Source organism: Pundamilia nyererei, unplaced genomic scaffold (assembly GCF_000239375.1).
Source record: "Pundamilia nyererei isolate P.nyererei 1_Seehausen unplaced genomic scaffold, PunNye1.0 scaffold00158, whole genome shotgun sequence".
Taxonomy (NCBI): Eukaryota; Metazoa; Chordata; class Actinopteri; order Cichliformes; family Cichlidae; genus Pundamilia; species Pundamilia nyererei.
The window spans coordinates 1,345,801-1,366,103 of record NW_005187559.1 but is presented as its reverse complement, the minus strand read 5'-3'; the positions used below and the strand labels follow the sequence as shown (position 1 = coordinate 1,366,103).

Genomic DNA, 20,303 nt, shown 5'->3' with positions numbered 1-20,303 from the left:
GTAACAGTCCCCAGGTTACAGTCCATGGTGGCTGTCTGTCCTTTCCTCACTGATACAACAGGTTTCTGTGTCACCACCGTCACACCACTCACACCTGCAAACAACAAGAACACATGGAGTCAAGATAATACAGATGAATATAACATGAGGTCTAAGCTATACTGTAACTCAAACTCTTTACATGTTAGAGCAGTGATGAGAGCACAAAGAGTCACCAGCATGTTGTTGATTTGAGCAAAGAATTAAGAAGTGAAAGATTTGGAAGAGCTATTTAACACAACTAATGGAAGGAGGAGCTGTTGGTTTTTGTTTGTTTGTATTTCATTGGTTACTTTCCTTTCTTATTAATCATCCATCATTTTTTATAATTTATATATAATTTTTTAACTACTACTACTACTACTAATACTGATACTACTACTAATAATAATACATTGTTGTTATTATTATTATTATTATTATTATTATTATTATTATTATTACTATTATTATTGCTACTACTACTTCTATTAATATTTTAAACAAAAAGTGAGTAGTTTCTGCTACCATTCTATGATTCTAGGACTGACCAAATTATATTACCTAAAACATTATAGGTGTGGCCTGTTACATTCATTTCAGTATTTCTGTGTTTTGTTCCACACTGTGTGTTTGGGAATGTAATATGTTCAGATTTCACAAAAGCTGTGGTGTCACTTAGTTTTTTTTATTAGTTTTTTTTTTTGTCACAGTATTCACCACTGTGTTATGTCCTCCCCAATAAAGTCTCTCCATGTTTCACAGTAACACTTTGCAGAGTCTCCTGCTTTTAACTGTCAATTATGTTAAATATCAACACTTCACCAGGTTCTTTTGATTCCTCAAAGACATCCGATGGAAGACAACACACTGCTCAGTAAACCATTTTACACTTTATTCTCTTACACAATACTTCTAGAAGGGAGATGCGTCCTGAATGACACGTTGCCGCAAATCTCAAAATGGTGACACACGCTTAACAGTTTTTATTCCAAGCTGGCCCATTCTAGTCTAAACAACAGCATTTCACTAACTTTCCACTAAAACACAGTTCCCCATTATCTACTCTCTGCAGGCAAACGTGGGCGAATGTCTACTACATTTCTATCCCCTAAGGACACATAGTCTAATGCCTTTATTTTTCAGGGCCGTGTCCACTTAATACTACACTATATGATTTTATGGCATTTTGGTTAATATTAGATTAATATAAGGCTCAGCATTAAAGCACTTCAGGTAACTTCATTCGAACAATTAGCATCTGATTGTCCCCATTGAAATACTGTGTACATACTGAAGAGCTCTATCTGAGATTCTTCTTTAATCTCTTAATTCTGCACCTAGGAAAAAAACACTATTTGTAGGTGGTGGGATTACAGTGAGTTTGTTTTTTGTGTCTTTTATAAAAAGAGCATCAAAAAGCAGAAGTATCTCTGTGGAGGTTTTTGTCACAGTGTAATTCACTGTGATACGAACTCATCAACAGAGCCGTCATATGTCTTACAGTAATAGACTGCAGAGTCTCCCTCCTCCACATTGTTGATGATCAAACTATAATCTGTTGTTGACTGATGAGTGGATGTGAATTTTGGAGCAGAGAACCCAGAGCCATAGGTTGGAGAACTATCGCTATGATAAAAATCCAGCACATACTGAGGAACTCCTCCTGGAATCTGTTTATACCAACAGACGTAGTTATCAACAGTCCCCAGGTTACAGTCCATGGTGGCTGTCTGTCCTTTCCTCACTGATACAACAGGAGGTTTCTGTGTCAGCACCGTCACACCACTCACACCTGCAAACAACAAGAAGACACAAGGTCAAGAGTAACACACTGACAAATGAATATAAAATTGGGTTTAAGCTATACTGTAAGTAAGACTCTTTACATGTTAGACAAGTGATGATTGCACAGAGAGTCACCAGCATGTTGTCAGTGTGGGCTAAGTATTCAGTGGAGAGATGGTGGTGGAGAGGTTATTTAATACAGCTAACAGGAGGCGGAGCTTATTTATTTTTTTTGTCTTGCCTGTATTATTAGTACTATTACTGTCACGTTCCTGGGTCACTTTGACCCAGCATTTTCAGTTCTTACATTCCTTTGTAATATGGTTTGGTATTCTGATCCTTTTGTTATGCTTTGTTTATTAGTATTATTCTATGTTCTTTGTGAGGGGTTAGTTCTTGGGTTGTGTCAGTGCGTCTAGCTTTGCTCCCCGTGTCTCGTTAGCCCAAACCCTCTCAGCTGTGTCTCCCTCCTGTTTCTCATTCCTTGATGACTCCCTCAGTGTATTTAAGCCCAGTGTGTCCTTGTGCCAGTGTCGCGTCGTTAATGTCAGTTCACCCTCAACCCGCTGTTTTGTTTTGTCTCCCACGCTGGTTCTTTTCCAGTGTTTTAGTCTTTAGTTCCTCTGTCCAGAGTTTTGTTTGTCTTTTGTGGAGTTTAGTTTAGTGAGGTTTTTCCCCAGCAATAAAGCTGCACTTTAAGTTTTACTTCTGTGTCTGAGTCCTGCATTTTGGGTCCACTTCCCCTGCCTGCCTGCCACACTGCACATCATGACAATTACTATTATTGGTGCTGTTTTGCGCTTGTCTACTTAAGGCAGGCAAGATCATCCATTTTTTTCTATGTATTTGTTTGTTTGTTTCTTACATTGGAATGGTTACATTCTCCACGTCCTAAATGAAACAGGGTTATGCTTGGTTATATTTGATCCTTTTTTTTTTGTGCTTTATTCAGAATTTTCAATTATATGTCAAATTTTTGAAGCAATGTAAAGTAGACAATTTCAGCTTTAGCGCTATTCTCTGACATCAAAATTTATGGTTTCCACAAAAATGCAATCATCTAAATATTTAAAAATGAGATGAAACTGAAAGATGAAAGAGAAATCTGCACATCTGCAGCCATTTCAATAGGAAGAGGTTGTTAGATAGAATGAGCACAATTAATAGGTGAACAGAATTTAGATGGAGATATTTGGAGGAGTAAGTACAGATCTTGTAATTGAACTTTATTGAACTGCTGAAATCTTCATAAGTCAATGAGACCAGACTTATTGTAAAGGTGATGCCCAGTTGATGGTGAAGATCCAGTGAAAGCAAACTCTGAAAATACAGAAAATATCTACAGCAATTCAAAACTTTCAAGCTATTTTCTGCTTTTATAGATAGTTGATACTTTGTAAATGAGATACTGAGGCCTGTAGGTGCATCTTGAAAAGAAGTTACAGACCTGGACTCAGTTTAGTCTTTCTTAACAGTACATGAGATATGCAATCAGAGAAAAAATGTAAACAGTATTCAGCTAATTGTTTCAGGATGATCATAACTGAAGCATTTCCAGTAAGTAGCAGCTCTGTTTTATTTTACAGAAAGCTGATACTTCTTTATTTACATGAGGTTAGAAATGAGTTGCAGAAACTTGCAGGTGCATCCTGGGCAGGAAGAAACAGAAAAGGGTCGAGGTGATGCTTCGCTAACGGAGTGTGAAGGGTTTTTTTGTAACTTGCAAGTCTGCAACCAGCTTTTTAAACAAGTGAAACTTGTGCATCATGTACAACAAATTATGAAATGATGCTCTCTAGTGTACAGATATTATTATAATATTTATTCATTCAATAATTGTGAGAATGGCTGAAAGACTTTCAAGAGTGATGTGATTACAGTTAAACTCCAAAGATAGAAAAGTATTTTCTTATTAAACTTTGCAATAACGCAGAAATGGTGCACATGTTGTATATTAAGCCTTTTAACTTTATATGTAAATAACTGTAGTTTCTGTGACAGCACTAAATAGGTTGACAACAGAAATCAGCAGGTTGTCTTTGTGATAGTGATAACTCATATTTCCAGATGACATACAACTAGAGAACAGGAAGAAATTGTTCTCTATAATATGAATACTTTGGAAATGTAGTTCATCCAATTTAGGTCTTGGCAATTATATGTGCAGATTTCTTTCTAAAATTTGTTTCAATCCAAAAATTTTAACAGAATTGAGTGAGAACTTAATAAATCAGGTGATTACCTGAAGTTGAATCTTTCAAACAAGAAAAGAATCCATCAAAACTCTGCACAACTGTGGATCAAGGGTGTCCTGCAAACTCTTGGTCAATGCTGCCATCTGTCTCCTATTAGTGGAGGTGTTCTCCATCAGTTCTTTGCTGGCTTTAAACCCAACTGAACAGCATTGGAAAGTAGTTGTGCAACTGTTGAGCAAACAAAAAATTCATTCAACACAAATTACCAGGTTATCAGATATGCTGTACTTGCATTTTTAATTACAGAAGACATTTGTATGACTAGACATGGCCTCATTGCTAGATTAATACTCCTAAATATGATAAAGTTGCCAATCCTGAGATATCATTTTATTATTAGTTTTGGATTTAAGGAAAAGGAAAGTGAAATCATGTTGACGGGTATCAATTATATGGTGATATAGTGATGATTCTGCAAATATTTTGTGATGGCTAAATACTAGCGACCGACCAGTTGCTCTAACACCTGTTAAAGTGTTTCAAGAAGCTGGTTCCACACCACATCATGTCCTGCCTGCCACCCACACTTGGCCCACTAAGATGCAAAGCTAATAGATCAGCTGAAGGTGCCACGGTTACAATATTCCACACCACCAACGCAATAAGAAAACCCTGAAAAAAAACCTCCAAAAGGTTAGCATTGGGAACTACAGCAGGAAATATGAAGAGGAGGAAAAGAAAAGGAAAAGGACAGTAAAAAGCAGGCAAAAATGAAAAGACAAATTAGTCTTTAATCTAATTAGAAACATGTAAAGTATGCATTTTACTCTGTAATTCAGTCCACATTAAAGTCAAGATTTTCACCCCTAAAATAACCACTGCAAACTTATTACAATGTTACCGTCACTAACTGCCAAGTGACATCTGTGCTGTGGACAGGATGCACCTTTTTTTTTTTTTTTTAAACTAATTTCAAACCATCAAGTTTTAATGTTGTTGATACAGGAAAAGAATCCAAAACAAGTCCAAAGGAATCAAAAATATATGCCAAATGGAGTCAGGAAATAAGTTGCCAGAAAGCACTAGAATATCCTCAGAGACACAGAGCCACATTACACACAGCAACAAACTTGCTGTGTGTAAAAAGACTTGACAAGGTGTCCTGAAACCTTTCGATGTGTCCCTGCTGCAACACACCTCAATAACACGAGTAGGTCATTAGTAAGACTCTATAGAACTTGACTGCATGCTGAGGTTGTAATTCACCCATTTGATTCATGTTACAGCAAAACTTGTTAAATTCTCCTCAGCACACTGGACCTTTGTTTTCCAGGCCCTCCTGTCAGTAACAGCATGTTTACATGGATACCTGCAGAAGGAGAAGTTTGATCGTGTTCAATCAGTGACACACTTAGGGCTCCCCAAACCTCACTTTAACCGGTGACTACCCTACATTAATGTAACAGAAGGTTTAGTTACATTTCAAAGCCTGTACGTTTTCCACCTGAATCAGTACTTCAGATTTTGACTGGGTATTTTTTACACAAGTGTCTCTACTTCTATTTGCATTAAGAATGTCTGTACTTTCGCCGCCTCTGCATGAATGCAACACAGAAACACTTTTACACAAAGAAGGAACTGCGTTCACCTAAAGCGGTAATGAAACTTTCTAATAATAGGTCACAGAGTGCCACCTGGTGGCATAACACTAGTGCAACAACCAACTGCAGACAAAGTAGAACAGTATTATTTGCTACCCGAAACGCTGTAATACTAGGACCATAGGTCTAAAATAAACTACACTATAATCAGTGAGGTCAAGGACATGGACAACAAACTGTCATGGTGCCTCTGTCCTCTTTGTCTCCCTCTTGAGTGCTCTACCTCTCCTCTGTTATCTGTGGGTGTGGGTGTGCTGGTCTATGTGCAATAGTGTGACTCATCCTAGTTTCCTGTCTTTTGTGTGCCACCCTGCTATCACCGATAACTTTATTGGAGATGCCACTAAAAGGAGTGGTTAAGCAATGGATTTAAAAAATAAATATATAAATGATATATATGTATGCATACAGCTGGCAACCTGGATTAAACCTGTAGAGAGAGACTTAACTGATATCTAAACACCAAATGAGTGACGAATGGTCCTGTTTAAATAACCAGCTAATGATAAAGTGCTAACTGAATGAGAGGAAGTGTATATATTGAATAATTTGTTCATTTAGAAATACAAATATATAATTAATACAGTGTGTTTAATGTAGACTTTATAAAATTGTTTGTTTGGTTTTTTGCAGGGTCCTATAAGTGAAGAACTTCAAGTCAGAGTGAAAGTTTTGTTTAGGAAATAGAAGTGCTCCTGACAGTGGACGTGCTTGTGTATGTGAGGGGAGAAGGAAGGATTAAATGATCTCAGACTGGAGAAAATGTTCTTTCTCTAAATGGTTCCGTTGTGTAGTGGGTGATGATGAGCCAAAAATGCAAACACACCACTTCCTGACACAGCAGCTATATCAGTCATGGGATTCTTTTATTTATTTATTTAGTTATTTTACAAAAAAAATACACTCACCGATACAGGGTTTCGCTCTTTGTGCTCCATGCCACTGTATTATTGGCCCTATCACCACATTTACCTGTAAAGAAAACTTATCTTTGTCCTACTGTGTGCAGATAACTGTGGAGAAATCCTGTGAGAGTTCTGGAGAGACTTTCTGTGGAGAAGCTGAATCTGGGAGAGTCACTGAAACTTGGGAATTGGGATCATCACTGCTGTGGATTTTGTGTTTGGATTATTGTTGCACTACACTTAAATAAAATCAGTGCTTCGCCTGGTGACACGTTGACTGTGGTGGCTAATTAATGGTTACTAAAACATTCTCAGTCTGGGGCAATCTCATACAATTGACTTATATTTCTTCATGTATTCTAAGTGAGAGGATGAGACCCACAGGTGCATCCTGGGCAGGAAGAGGTGGAGGAGTAGAGAGGTGATGCTTCACTGAAGTGTGAAGATTTGCAAGCTGCTGCACAACCAGCAGTTTAAACCAATTACATGTGTGCCTATGCATACTTAGAATTATCAAATGCTGCCACCTAGTAGACAAATATGATAAAGCATGCATTTTCAGAATTTTACTTATGTACTTTATGTGTTTTATATTGATTATACGAATAAGACTACTTGCATAATTCAAAAATGATTAAATTAAATTCTCCTGTGTGTGTGTTCTCTTTACTAAATTTAACTGAATCTCTTCACTGGTCTGAAGCTCAGCACTGGATGGAGGGAAGACCGTCAGGACAGGAGGAGGGAGGCTGGAGCCTGAAAATTAATAGAAGGTGTTCAGAAACAGTAACAGTAAGTGATGTAGACAATAATCTGAAAAATCTATAATAATAATAAAAAATAATAATAATTTCATCTAGAAAATCTGGTGCAGCAGAATTTTTTTACACATGAAAAGGAAAGACTTTTTTCCCAAAAGCATCAGTTCTTTTTTTAAACCATTACTGATATTATTAGTAGTACTCTAAAATTATACAGTAACAGTATGATCGCTTCGAGACCAATAAAATACTTCAGAGACAATCAGATTTGATGTAAAACTTGGCCATATTAATAAGGTCAGATTGTAATGTTTTTACTTCATATATTAACTTCAGTAAACCAGTTAGCAATGGGAGGAGATTGAATGCAAGCATTTTTTTCTTAAAAAAACAAAAAACTAAACTTGAAATTAAATAATACAAATTTTTAAGACAAATGATACTGTATAAATGGTTCTAAATCAGTTTCTATGCACTTTAACTAAGCATCTGCAGATAAACCCTCTAAAAACATTTATATTTTTTAATATTCAGTCCCGATCAAAAGATCACTTGAAAGATGGCAAAAAATCATATTTTGCCTAGATCTTAACAAGGTTTCCAGCTTCAACATCCAACAAGGATAAATGGGAGTGCTACAAAACATTTTTTGAACATGCAATTTCTTGAAAACAATGCTTAAACTAAAAGAGGCTGTTTTACAGCTGATCAAAAGTTTAGGACCACGTGCCTTTAACAGGCCTAATCTGTGCAAAAATGTGGATTCATTGTCATTTTCTGTCAGGTTGTCACACTGTCATGACGTTCTGATGGCAAAGGCCAAAATATTTTCCCTTTTTGAATGTGGTCAGGTTGTTGAACTGCATAAGCCATAAGCAGGGCCTCCTGCAGCGTGCCATCACTGCTGAGGTAGGACGCAGTAAGACAGTCATTTGAAATTTGTTAAATGATTCTGAGGGTTTTGGAACAAAGACGTCAAGTGGAAAACCCCAAATAATCCCCCCTAGCACTGAGCTGGAGGATACAATTGGCTGTCCGTCAAGACACTGGACGATTAAGGCCGTTACTGGTGCCGAATGCCCCCCCCCCCAATAACCATCAGGCGGCATCTGAGACTGAAGGGCTTCCAAAACAAAAAATGTCTTCAATGTCCTCGTCTCCTTGAACACCACAGAACTGACCGTTTGGACTTTGCAAGAGAGCACCAAACATGAGACATTGAAAGATGGAAGATAGTTTTAATCTCTGAAGAGAAAAATGTAACCTTGATGGTCCTGATGGTTTCCAACGTTACTGGCATGAGAAGCAGATCCCACCTGAGATGTTTTCTACGCGACACAGTGGAGGGGGCACCATAATGGTCTGGGGTGCTTTTTCCTTCAGTGGAACAATGGAGCTTCAGGAGGTGCAGGAGCATCAAGCGCTTTAACTAACATTTATATTTATTAACAAGTTGTCTGTTTTTATTTTGATGCTTTTGATAATTAAAAAAGTTTCTTACAGTGTCACTCTGCTTTAAAACCAACTAACAATTGGAATAAATTCTCATAAATCTCTTCAACATATTGTGAAGATCGCTCTTTGCCATCTAGTGGTGTGAGAGAGAATTAGGCTGTGCATGCGGTTTGTATATAGCTGGAATTAAGTATGGGGCAGCACAACCAGTTATTAAACGCAGTTCCTTGCACACATAGGGTCAGGCAGGTTTAGATACCCCCCCGCCCTTTTTAATAAATGAAATCATCACTTTAAAACAGAATGTTGTATTTTCTTGCATTATCTTTATCTAATATTAAAATGTGGTTGATGAAACATTTAAACAAAACAAATATGCAATAAATAAATATGGACGAAGGGGGATAAAAGACTTTTATTTTACTAATTAATTCTGGTTTTGGCCACAGTGAAACCAGCCTTTTACCATTCTGTGCGAAAATAATTAACATGTGTCTTCAATTCCCAGCGCATTCTAACAGTGACAGGACCTAATCATGAAACCATGATAGACCAAGCTACTACCTTCTATGGAGTGTATGGAGGCTGTTTGAGCGTCCTTTCTTTGCCTCCTCCTGGGTATGCCTTGTTTCCAAGGCAGACAGTAAGGTAATGCAAATGACTTCAAATTAGGCTAAAACGTTTTCATTTAAGGTTGATCATGACCCAGTGCACGAATGGTCGCGCGCTTGCTCTACCAGCATTTTTTTTTTAATTTAAGAAACGATTTTGTCAAGTGCGTCAGAGAACCCTTGGTCATTACGGAAGTCAAGCTAATTCCGTGATTAAAATAATTATAAAAATAGGTCTCTTAGAGAAACTATGTGATTGACTTCTTATTGTGAAAGTCTTAAACGGAAGTAGTTCTACAAACCTGGTCCCTTGACAGTGGTGCAAGATGTCGCTCAGTCTTTCTTTACCGAAGCTGAATCCCAAATGCGCGTCGCTTACCGTCGCATCTTTTTAAACCCAAATCAACTGTTTTGCCATTAACTGGCATGTTACATGTAGTACAAGGCAGGGCGTTTAGAAGGTTTTTATTCTGAAAGAAACACACATGGGATATTTCCAAATTTTTTTGGAACAATCCAGATTTTAGAGTGTATAAAATCGGTGTAAATAACAGAAGGCTTTCACTCGGTGACCGAGTAGATGAACTGATTCTGTCAAAAGATAGCCGAAAGAAAGAAAGCGCGTGGCATGATTCATGATTTTAGTGTTCAAAAAGTCAACACACAGATGTGTTCAAATGGAAACGACTGTCAACATCTGTCTCCAGGTCTGCTCGAGCTGAAGGTGAAGCAGGATTTTCGGGGGGCTCTCTATGAGGTGTGCTGGAATAAAATGCTGCGCATTATTGCTTCCGTTAGAGGTTAGGCTTCTTAAATTACACACGCACCTGAGTCAGGAATTTATTTTTTGACCCTTGTTTTCGGTTAGGCATTTGCTGTCTTCTGAAAAGCGACGAGGAGGATGGTCTTTGCTCTACATGTAATTGTCATGTCTTCGGCTTTTTTCAATCCCAGTTTTGCCTTCAGTTCTCACTTCGACACAGGTAAGGGTCAAACGGAAGGATTTCCTATTTCTAATAAGAATGTTTATCCGTTCACTGGAGAGCTGCTCGTTATTTATGTGCTTTTTATGATTTGCTTGAGTGATCACTGTTGGTAATATGCCATATATCATATGTACATACATTTTCTTTCTTAACCAACAGTAGCATAAATAATATACCAGTGTATGTCGTGAAAAAACACAATGATCCTAAACCCTTACAGTCTATATATAGGTGTTTTTTTTCACTGTCAGGCCATATCATAGCTTGGTGAAAAGAGGGTTAAAAGTTATACCTGCACTGAACCTGCATAATCCTACCTTCACATACATCCCTGCAGTTGTTGTGTGCATGCATGTAGTGTATGTCTGTGCTGTGATCAGGGTGTGCGCCTGTAGGCTGACTAATACATTACAGCTATGCATGGTTCTGCTGTTGCAGTTTTTGGTCCTCATTTGGATGCAGCATTTAATCGTCCCCAGCATGTCAAGTGACGGGATCTTGGCAAAGGTGAGCCCGTGTGCTGCTGCAGTGTTTTGTGACAACAGAGCAGAAAGACAAGCCCTCACACAGAATGGCAGGGCTTGAATTAGAGCAGAATAAATAACTGTGTACAAATGTAAACAGGACTAAGAGAGTCCCTGCACTGGGTGCAGTGTGCTGAGCATACAAATGACAGCACTGAGCACAGTGGCTCTCAAGTTTCAGGCTCTATCTGTCCTCCCCACTCTGGACACTCTCAGTGATCCCTGATCCGTTTCTGTCCAATTATTCCACCCTCTTCTATCTTCCCGTGACTCTCTCCATGTCTTATTTGGTGTCTCTAAGCTCTCTTGTCCTTAAGTCCAAGTGTAGCACAAAAAGGGGGCTTCCATTTAAAATTAGGTTATATGTGATTATATGTCTTTCTTTTTGCATTTGCAAAGTTGTAAAATATTACATGAAGAAATTTCTGCCTTCATATACTTGAAAAATAAGTGGTGGGTGCTGATCTGGCCATCCCTGGGAATGTTTAGTGCAATATGATACAAACAAACCAAAAGAGTTCTTTTAATTTGGAAAAATGATAAATAGCTCCCAATTAAATTATGTGTAAAATGCCTGCTAAAGCTCTTGTGGGCCATCTGTAATATTGTTGCATTTGCATTTTTTCCCTACTGGAGAACACAAGTTTGTAAAACATTCCATCAGGATTATTCAGTGAAAAATATTTTCTTTCATCAGCTTGAAGCGGGAGAGCCTCTCTTACAGCTTTACATATATGAAGATTTCAGCTTATATGAGGTGGAAAGGGTGGGGTATGAGTGGGACTGTGAATGTGGCTTGTATATCACTGGAATTAAGTATGGGGTCTGGACTGTCACTCCTGTCAAAATGATCTATATTTCTCATGAGAGGAGGCCCTCACCACCGATCCGATTCCTTTCTAGTAATTGGACTGAGAATCAATGTTGCCTAGGAGATGGAGGGGGTGTGTTTTAGAAGGAACCAATCATTTCTGCAGCCACTGCTAAGGACAGAAAAATGCTAGAGACCCTTAAAGGGGAGGGACATACTCAGAGAGGAATTAGCTGTAGTCGCTGAATATGCTGTTTGCAGATTAATTAAACACACTCTCATTTTGGATCCACTAATTTGAGGGAATGGGGCAGTGAAATGAAACGACAGCCACACATACAAACTACTGGGAGGATGTAAATGTCAGATTCTCCATCATTCCACCATTTGGAGCTTTTCAAACTGACCATTTTAACAGTGTAATCGACTGTGCATGCACACACAAATTCAGCACACCCTCACTCACACAAACACTTGGTTGATTTGACATCAAAGCTAAAATTCAGGCAGCGTTTGAACTGCAGCACCCCTCGAGCCAACCTCCACAGCTGCATTTTGTCCCTATGCCCCGGGCTGTATAAGAACACGGTGTGCTCTACCTCTGCACGCTTTCACGCAAACAGTGACACATGTTCAAAAACACACATCCAGACATGAAAACAACCATGAGGCCAAGTCAACTGTCACATTGGCTGGCATTATATAAGCCATCAGCCAAGACAGACACACCGTAGCAGGTTTGAATTCATCAGCCTTCACATGACTGGATTGGGGTTCGGTCTGAGTGCAGCCAGGGGTAAAGTAGCACCCGGCTGCGCTCAGTAGAGTGTAGCATTCTGCACCAACAACTGCAGCCAACACCTGGCCTACTATTGCTTCAGCACCAAGGAGAGCGCTCCCATCAGGAGCGGTAGCAGATGTACGTGCGCGCTAACGTTTAGACCTGGCTGCATCCTTGATACAGACTAAATCTGCAGCGCATCACTGTCACTGCGAACAGACAATGGATTGATATGGAAGGAAGCACTGATACACCAACAAGCTGACAATGCAGCACTGTGGGAGGCTGTCTTTCAGCACTCACCTCTAATGCCTGGAGGTGGCAGTGGCATCGAGTGTACATGTTATAAATAGTGTCTTGGTGTACACATGTTCCATGCATGTTTCACATTGAGGAAAGCTTTCACGTGACCCACGTGACACATGGACACGCTGCTGCAGGCTGTAACCAAGGCGTTGGTGATGCTGAAGGGAAGAGATTTTAAAAATGGTTTCTGTGTTTGCTCTCGAAGCTCCTCCCACTGACTGGGTCAGTATAAGCCAGTCACCGCGGACTATTTGATTATTCATCTCTTCATGTGTAACACCAAGCACTTTGGTTGCATAAGTCTTCCTCTGGGGGAACTAGAATAAGAATGAAGTGGATTTCAGCACTGAAGGGAAACCATCTATGTCTCCTCTGTGTGCTCTCTGTGTGATGATGTGGTGTGCCACAGTTGTTTAAAGCTCTGTGTGTAGTTGTTTAGGGAGGAAATACAGTGTTAATTTTTTCTGTGCACTGTAAATGTCAGATTGCACTGGTGGCAATTTAGCAACATCTCACATAATAAATGAATAGCGCTAGTTCAAAAACAAGGTTGATGTGTAGTCAGTTTTTAGAATTGTGTTATTATAAGATGATGACTAAACAGCTGCTGCTGGAATTTGGGTGGAAAGTGTGCTCATTGTGTGCTAGTGTGTTCACTGCATTTGGGTCAGAATAGGCACATGTTTAATAGAAGCAGACAAACACGGATGTGCACGAGAACCAGCTTAACTCACATTAAATTGTTTTGTACGGGAATATTTGCATTTCAGCTTTTACATTTGCACGCAGTCAAAAGCTATTGGGCATTCACTGCTGTGGTATGCATCACAAGACTCTGGCTGACTGTGTCATATAAAGTGCATATGGTTTGCACATGCATTAAATTTGTGTTTATCAGCCTGAGGCCTAAGTATACAAGTGTGGTGTCATGTGAGTGCAGAGTTGCGCTCTGTCAGGTCTGCATGCAGACAGCGCTGTCACTGATGACAATTTATACAATTCAGTAGCTGTAAAAGTTGTTTGACTCTAATCCTGCCATTTTTTTTTACTAGAGTTTAGGAAAAACTGCATTGTATTCTCTGTATTGATAAAGACAAATGTAATTTAAATAGTATTGTTACTTGGTGTAGAGGAATAATCCTCTTAGGTTTTGTTTGACAGCTTTTGCATAGAGGACATGCAATAATTTTCTTTCTGATGCGTCTTCTTTTGTGTGTAAAGCAATAGTGCTGTTAGTTTAATGTTTCTAAAAGGCATTGACTCCTGTTTACATCAATTCTTCATTTCAGTACTTATAGCCTAGAGAGCAGTGAAATAGAAATGGTCAGATCATATCCACAATTGAACTAGATGATTACACCTATATATTTATCAATGCTAAGCCAATAGGAAAATATAACCTGGCCACTTTGTTGAGTCCAGAGCTGTTAGAGCTTAAATGAAATATGAGCTGTGTAGAAATTAAGTATCTTTTATATTCTCTTTCTCTGGCTAACAGGAAGAACTATTACAGTTTGTATCACTAAGCACAAAAACAGGCTTGTATACATACATGTCATAGAGGGGTTCGTGTGGTTACTTCATGATACTCTCTGTCCATTTACCTCAATAAAATCTCCGTACTTGAATATATGGCTGAGTGGAAACACATGCATCACACAATCCTCTGTTTCCCACTCTAGTGGACTCGAGAGGATAAACATATTTTCATCCCATTCATTCACGCAGCTCTCTGTTTGCCAGTTAATGATAAACTGTGAACAGCTTTTGTTCTATTTGTGAAGAACATCAGCTTTGATTCTATCGTGCTGCATAATAATTACCCCAAATTAGCAGTTTTCCTTCAAAATCTCAGCCATCAGCACACATTATAAAGTGCAGGGTAAAGGCCAGCAGAGGCTGCTAGTCCCCTCTGCAATGGTCTGTACATAAATCATAATAATGGCTCAAATAAATGAATTATTAATGTTAAATGTTGCAGCTAACACTTTTTCATTCAGTGCCCTGGTCTTGTAATTAGTCTGTCTTAAAAGATCCATCCATTATAAGCAGAGGTGATATTCAAACCCTTTTTTACAGTAGTGTGCCCTTGCCTGGGCTGTAGGCGGATGGACATGGCAGGCCTATAATGCAGATCCATAGTGGTCCTCCTGGGCTCTCACTCCCAGTTAATGACAGTTATCATGGCTCTCTGCAGGCCAGCTCATCCCTCTGCTATCTGCAGTCATGCACAGACAGTGCGACTACAGAACAGCAAAGAGGATGTAAGATGGTGGAGGATACCATATCCTGCCATTAATCATGTCATTCTGCTCCCTCTGCTCGCAACCCTTCCTTAGTCTGACATCTGTGCACATGTGTATTTGTTGCTTTCTCCTCTGTATGTTCCTGTGTTCATCCCTGTGTCATTACAGTCTTGCGATCCTCTAACTTTCTGATTTAACTTTTCTTGTTTCTTCAGAGCATTTTTATCTCTCTCAACTTGTCATTTGGTTTTCCCTTGAGAAGTCAGTCTGTGTCAAACTGCTACATCCCACTAGATGAAAAAGCAGGAACTAAGTCCAGCAACTTTTCATCCCCACATAAGAAGTCTCAAGTTGGTCCTCACATTAAATCTTGACATTAACTTGAAGAAAAGCAGCACAGAATGATCATATATTCACAAAGGCAGCTCTCTGTTAATCACCTGAAACTGGAATTTTTCAGCTATTGCAATTAAAATGTTTTGATTGGTGATTTGCCTGTCACTGCTTTCAAATGCAGATGCCTCATGTGCATTTTTCCTTCTCTCCGCTATGTGATTTATGTGTGAAAGCGAATGGTATTATTGGATGCCACTTGGTACCGCCCAGGCAGGGCAGATGGAGATGCTTGTTTGGCCCTCCAGCATTGTCCTAAATGTAAATTTGGACTGTTTTCTGCTCTCCTGTCCTGTGTGTGTCTCTTTCACAGATTTTCAGCGTTTCCTCTCCGTAGAATTGAGCGACAGTAGAAGTGCATTAAGGGTGTAAAACTGGAAGAAACTAGTCTACTCTTGCATAAGTGGTGACACTTACTGCCACAGTCTAGGACTTGCTGCATTATTTTCAAAGCATACTAATATCGAGTCGTTTGTACCTTTTAGAAATGTTCCTCTGTAAAATATTTCATTGTCTTCCAAGATCATTTAAATGTTCTCTTTAATATCAAACAAAGTTGCAAATATTATTTCTTAATATAAGCTTCTGTATAGAAGGAATGGCTGTAACATGCTGTGCTTAGGGCCTTCCTAACACTCACAAAACGCAGTGCTTGGCCGCTGACCACACACAGACTTAACACACTATTTATTTAAATTAAAACATGCCCAATCTATTGAATACTAATTGCAGCTGAAACTGTATCTCACCCCGCTCATTCTGGAGACAGTTTGATTGCAGTGGTGTGTAGTCTGGCACGCTGCCCACCCTGCAGGCCCCTTGGTAAAATAAATAAATAAATAAAAGTGAGAGCTACCAGAGAGACCAGCGAGAGACTGAAGCAAAGCGCTAAACAGAGGTGCACAGCGATGAGACACGGCATCTCGCAGAGCCCGCAATATTGTTTGTGTGTTAGTGCTCCTCCTCATGGACCTCATTAGTCCAATGTTATTTTATGGCGCTTAGTGCGCCACCTTTACTGGATTTTCTGCGTGGGTGCAAGTTCTTATGTCTGCATGCGAATATGAACACATGGCTCAGCTCTGGCCTTCATATGAGTGTGGGAGGGAGATCTTAATATTCTCACTCTGTCCTGAATAAAATACCTCGTTTGTCCCCTGTGTGTCCCGTTTCTGTCGATTTGGAACAGATTTTTTTTTTTATGCATGATGAACATGAGCACCGTGTAGTTACCCAGAGTTGCATTTAGGCAGCAGTAGATGTTTTTTAGCTGGTGAAGTGGGCCGTATAAGCTGCACAGCAACACAAGGCTCTACCTTATTGGTTTATTTATGATATACTGTTAAAAGCTCAGTGGTTGTGCTTAACACATCGTATCCTCATCCTTTGTATACATGCATGAACACACACACACACAGCCACATGTACATATGCTGAGCTTAGCTTTTCTCTTTACTTCGTGCTGTGGGCCTTGAGCTTTCTACATGTCTATTTTTCTTGCTCACTCTTTATTACTTGGTATCATTGCCCGCGGTATTTCATGGAGCACGGTCAGACAGTAAGATGGTTCATCTTGCTTTCATTACTATTGGTAGACCTTATTCCTGCACTGACACTTTGAGCAGTCAACTGTTTCTGATATAGCCAGTCTGCTGTTTGTATTTCATGGCCAATATGTAGTTTAAAACCTGCATTGTCAGCTCTATGATCGTGAAGGACTCAGCAGATTTTCTTTAGCCACTGCGATGTGACATGTGCACATCAATCCTAAACCTAGTATTAGATTGTTTGACCATCATCTCACAGCACAAGCCAGAAGAAACACTGAAGGTTTCCCACTATTGGGAAGTGCAAAGCAATGCAGATGGCCTCATTCATTCTGTCTTGTTATGCCACTACATTGTTTTTCTCTTTATCCCCCCCTTTATCCTACTGCATCCTTGCCATCATCAGTCTGAATTGTGGGGGTGGCATGGTGGCTCCATCACTCCCCCTCCTGTGTTTCAGGACATTTCTCATCTCTCTTCAGTCCTAAAGACAGCTTTTTAATAAAGTGGGTATGAGCATGGATTTAAGTGCTTTATTTTCATTTCGCTGTGCAGCTGGCGAAGTAATGTGTGCTTTTCTAATATTTATGAAGAACCACGAGTTGTCGCTCAGTTCGCGATTCCTCCAAGAGGAAGTGAGACGGCTTTTCAAATGTTGCACTTTCATATTTATATTTATACCTCGGATTTTCTTCTGGGTGACCATATTTGACTTTCTGGTAAAGAAGGAAGGCTTAATAAAGAATGATCCAAATGACTTAATTTTGGCTAAATATTGAAAAGTATCCTAGAATATGACTGTTAGATTCCCAACTGGGAAGAGGGAAGCTAAAAAGGGAGTCTGCAGTCCCCTATTTACTGACCCATTTTGAAACTCCTCTTTGGCAGAGTCCTGGTGGTGAAGGGATATGCAAAGAAGTACAGACACCACTTGCATTTGGGGATTCCCCAAACTCTGTGTGTATCCTAAAATCTCCACCTTGCCAATCATGCACTTATACATACTTATAAGTTAGCAACTTGCACTCCTTGTTCAAAGTAAAGGTGGTTTGACATTGTGAAAAAACTTACCTACCTCTACTGTCAGTATTTGGAATTTTCCTTTAATTGATTCCCAAAGCTTATAGAAAGGGTAGTAGTTTTTTATTTATATTTATTTGTTGTTTTATTTATTTGTTTTTTACTAAAATGTTACAGAAACTTGATCCTACAGTAACTGATCAAAAAACAAATAAATAAAACAACAAATAAATATAAATAAAAAACTACTACCCTTTCTATAAGCTTTGGGAATCAATTAGTTTGCCCTGAACCCAGACCAGAGTTTCAGGCATACAGCAGAATTTCTTGGAAACAAACAAATAAACAAACAACAATATTTATTTGAGGAATTGCTGTGTAAAAACCTCCAGTAGTACATAGCTCACCATCCAGCAAACCTTGGACTTCCTGGATATTTCATGGTCTCTCTAGTACTGTCTCGCTAGTTTTATGTACATAGACTGTACATAAAAGATGGATGTAGCCTCTAGCTCTGGTTGCAAAAATAAATCTAGTATTGTGATTTAGTATCTCATGAGTCCAATCGCTTGACCACTAGTTCCAAGTCTTATTTAAAACAACATAATATTCATTTTTTCCAAATTTTAGTAGAGTAATTTTTTTAGAGCATAACTTCTCATAAAGTAGGACACACTGTAGAGCCAGGCTGACATGTTGCTACATACTGTACAGAACCATGCAGTGCCTTTCATTTCGCATTCGGATTGCAGAACCCACATTTCCAAACTCAAGGCTTCAAAAGAGGAGCCTGCATAAAAGAGTTTAGGATTTGTATGTCCATAGAAATGCTGATCTTCATTCTGATTGCCTTGTGCAGCATCATTAGTGAATACTAGATACTGCATCCCAGTATCTAGTAAGGAGAGAACTGTTGGAATTCAATATACATGTGAACCTTATTTTTGCAAACAGAAGTCCCAGTTGCAACTGTGAAAGGAAAAGAAATCTCCTGTCTCAAAGCTGTGTATGAAGCTGGCATTTAGCTTCTCTGAAACTGCAAAATTAGTTAGTTAGTAACAGTTGTCAGTGACATCAGCTCGAGTGAACTAAATATATATATTGTGGGACTGGGGACTGTAACCAACTGTTTATTGGTAGCAAGCAGAAACAGGACCAGTTGATCAGCTCCCGGGCTTGTATACGATGACAGGCAACTAATAGTCTTCTTTAGAAGTGACAACATGTGTATGTCTGTTTTATGTTGTGTCCTTCAGTGGGCTTTGAGTCACCGTGCCCTCTGATTCAGCATGTATCATTGCTGTTTCTGGCACCATCTGCACAGCATGGTTCCTCCCCACTCCCTCCTCCTTCCCCACATTCATCCATCAATCCAGCCCTGCCGGCACCTAAATTGTGCAGCAGTAACTTAACGCAAAATGCTAACTCTTATTCTTGACATTTTCATGTTGCTTTTAGAATATTTTATTGCATTTTTCTTGCATTCTAATGCACCCAACATTTTATTCCTATTTGATATAATGGGTTGTGTTTGTTGTTTTGTAATGAGGAGACAGCAGGAAATTGAGTAATGAATCAGTGCATGTACATATGTTTTAGTATACAGTGTAATCCTTTGGAGTAACTGTTGAGCAGATACAAATTCTGCCATAAATGTGAGAATAACACAGGTGAAATGTTTAATATTGTGTTACAGAGGCAAAGATTGCATATTTCCTTTACTTTTATGGTTTGCTTCTTGATACTTAAAACATTAGAAGGCTTGAAAAGATGGCATTTTAAGGATCATCCCCTATTTCCCTATCAGCCCCCTCACAGGCTGTGTGTTGTGGTATGTGGTGGATCTAGAAAGGGCGCTGCTTTGTTTAGTTTCATAATCACCTTCTTTTCCACTTCACAAGCTCTCACATAGTGAGACACACAGACACACACACCCTCTCTCAGCGGGCAAGGCATCAGCAAAAAGGAAGGGGCATGAGGTTTACCGCACTGTAAAAGCCAATCAACTAATATGTGTTGGCCATCAGGACGTTACCATGGTGATGTGTTGGCGGGTCAGTGCCCACACATATTCACTTATGCACTGCAATTCTCAAAGCAGGCTTCACATAGGAACCCTGCCTGTTTGCATTGTCCACTTCCATGTATATGTAAATGGAGGGTATACAGGGCTTTGTGGCCATGACCTCAGGGTTAAACTTTGGTTGGAGTAGTTCTGTTTGGGTTGCAAAAGCTGTCAGGGCTGGAAGAGGATGCTCCCTGCAGCCGAATGGGTCTGGACTGCTGGGTCTTAGT

At 39.3% G+C, this 20,303-nt stretch overlaps 1 protein-coding gene, 1 long non-coding RNA gene and 1 gene segment (V, D, J or C); 1 reads left to right on the top strand and 2 right to left on the bottom strand.

Moving 5' to 3' along the window:
- On the bottom strand, positions 1 to 231 carry LOC102205572 (uncharacterized). Its single transcript, XR_001290526.1, has 2 exons — positions 182 to 231; positions 1 to 94 (listed from the first exon to the last, which is right to left on the bottom strand). It is a non-coding gene; the product is annotated as an uncharacterized LOC102205572 (long non-coding RNA).
- Positions 232 to 1,478: 1,247 nt separating this feature from the next.
- On the bottom strand, positions 1,479 to 1,955 carry LOC102205285 (Ig kappa chain V-III region NG9-like). The segment is given in 2 exon segments: positions 1,479 to 1,813; positions 1,908 to 1,955. Coding segments are annotated over 2 exon segments (375 nt in total).
- A 7,747-nt stretch (positions 1,956 to 9,702) lies between these two features.
- The window catches only part of LOC102199876 (serine/threonine-protein kinase LMTK1-like), a 29,521-nt gene continuing 18,920 nt past the window's right edge, over positions 9,703 to 20,303 (top strand). For 2 of the 4 annotated variants that reach the window (XM_005745446.2, XM_005745441.2), the window contains exon 1: positions 9,703 to 10,377. In XM_005745446.2, coding sequence (XP_005745503.1) covers positions 10,296 to 10,377 — 82 coding nt within the window. In that variant the 5' untranslated portion in view covers positions 9,703 to 10,295. The remainder of the gene's footprint in view (positions 10,378 to 20,303) is intronic. The other 2 variants (XM_005745443.2, XM_005745442.2) reach the window with 2 other exon arrangements.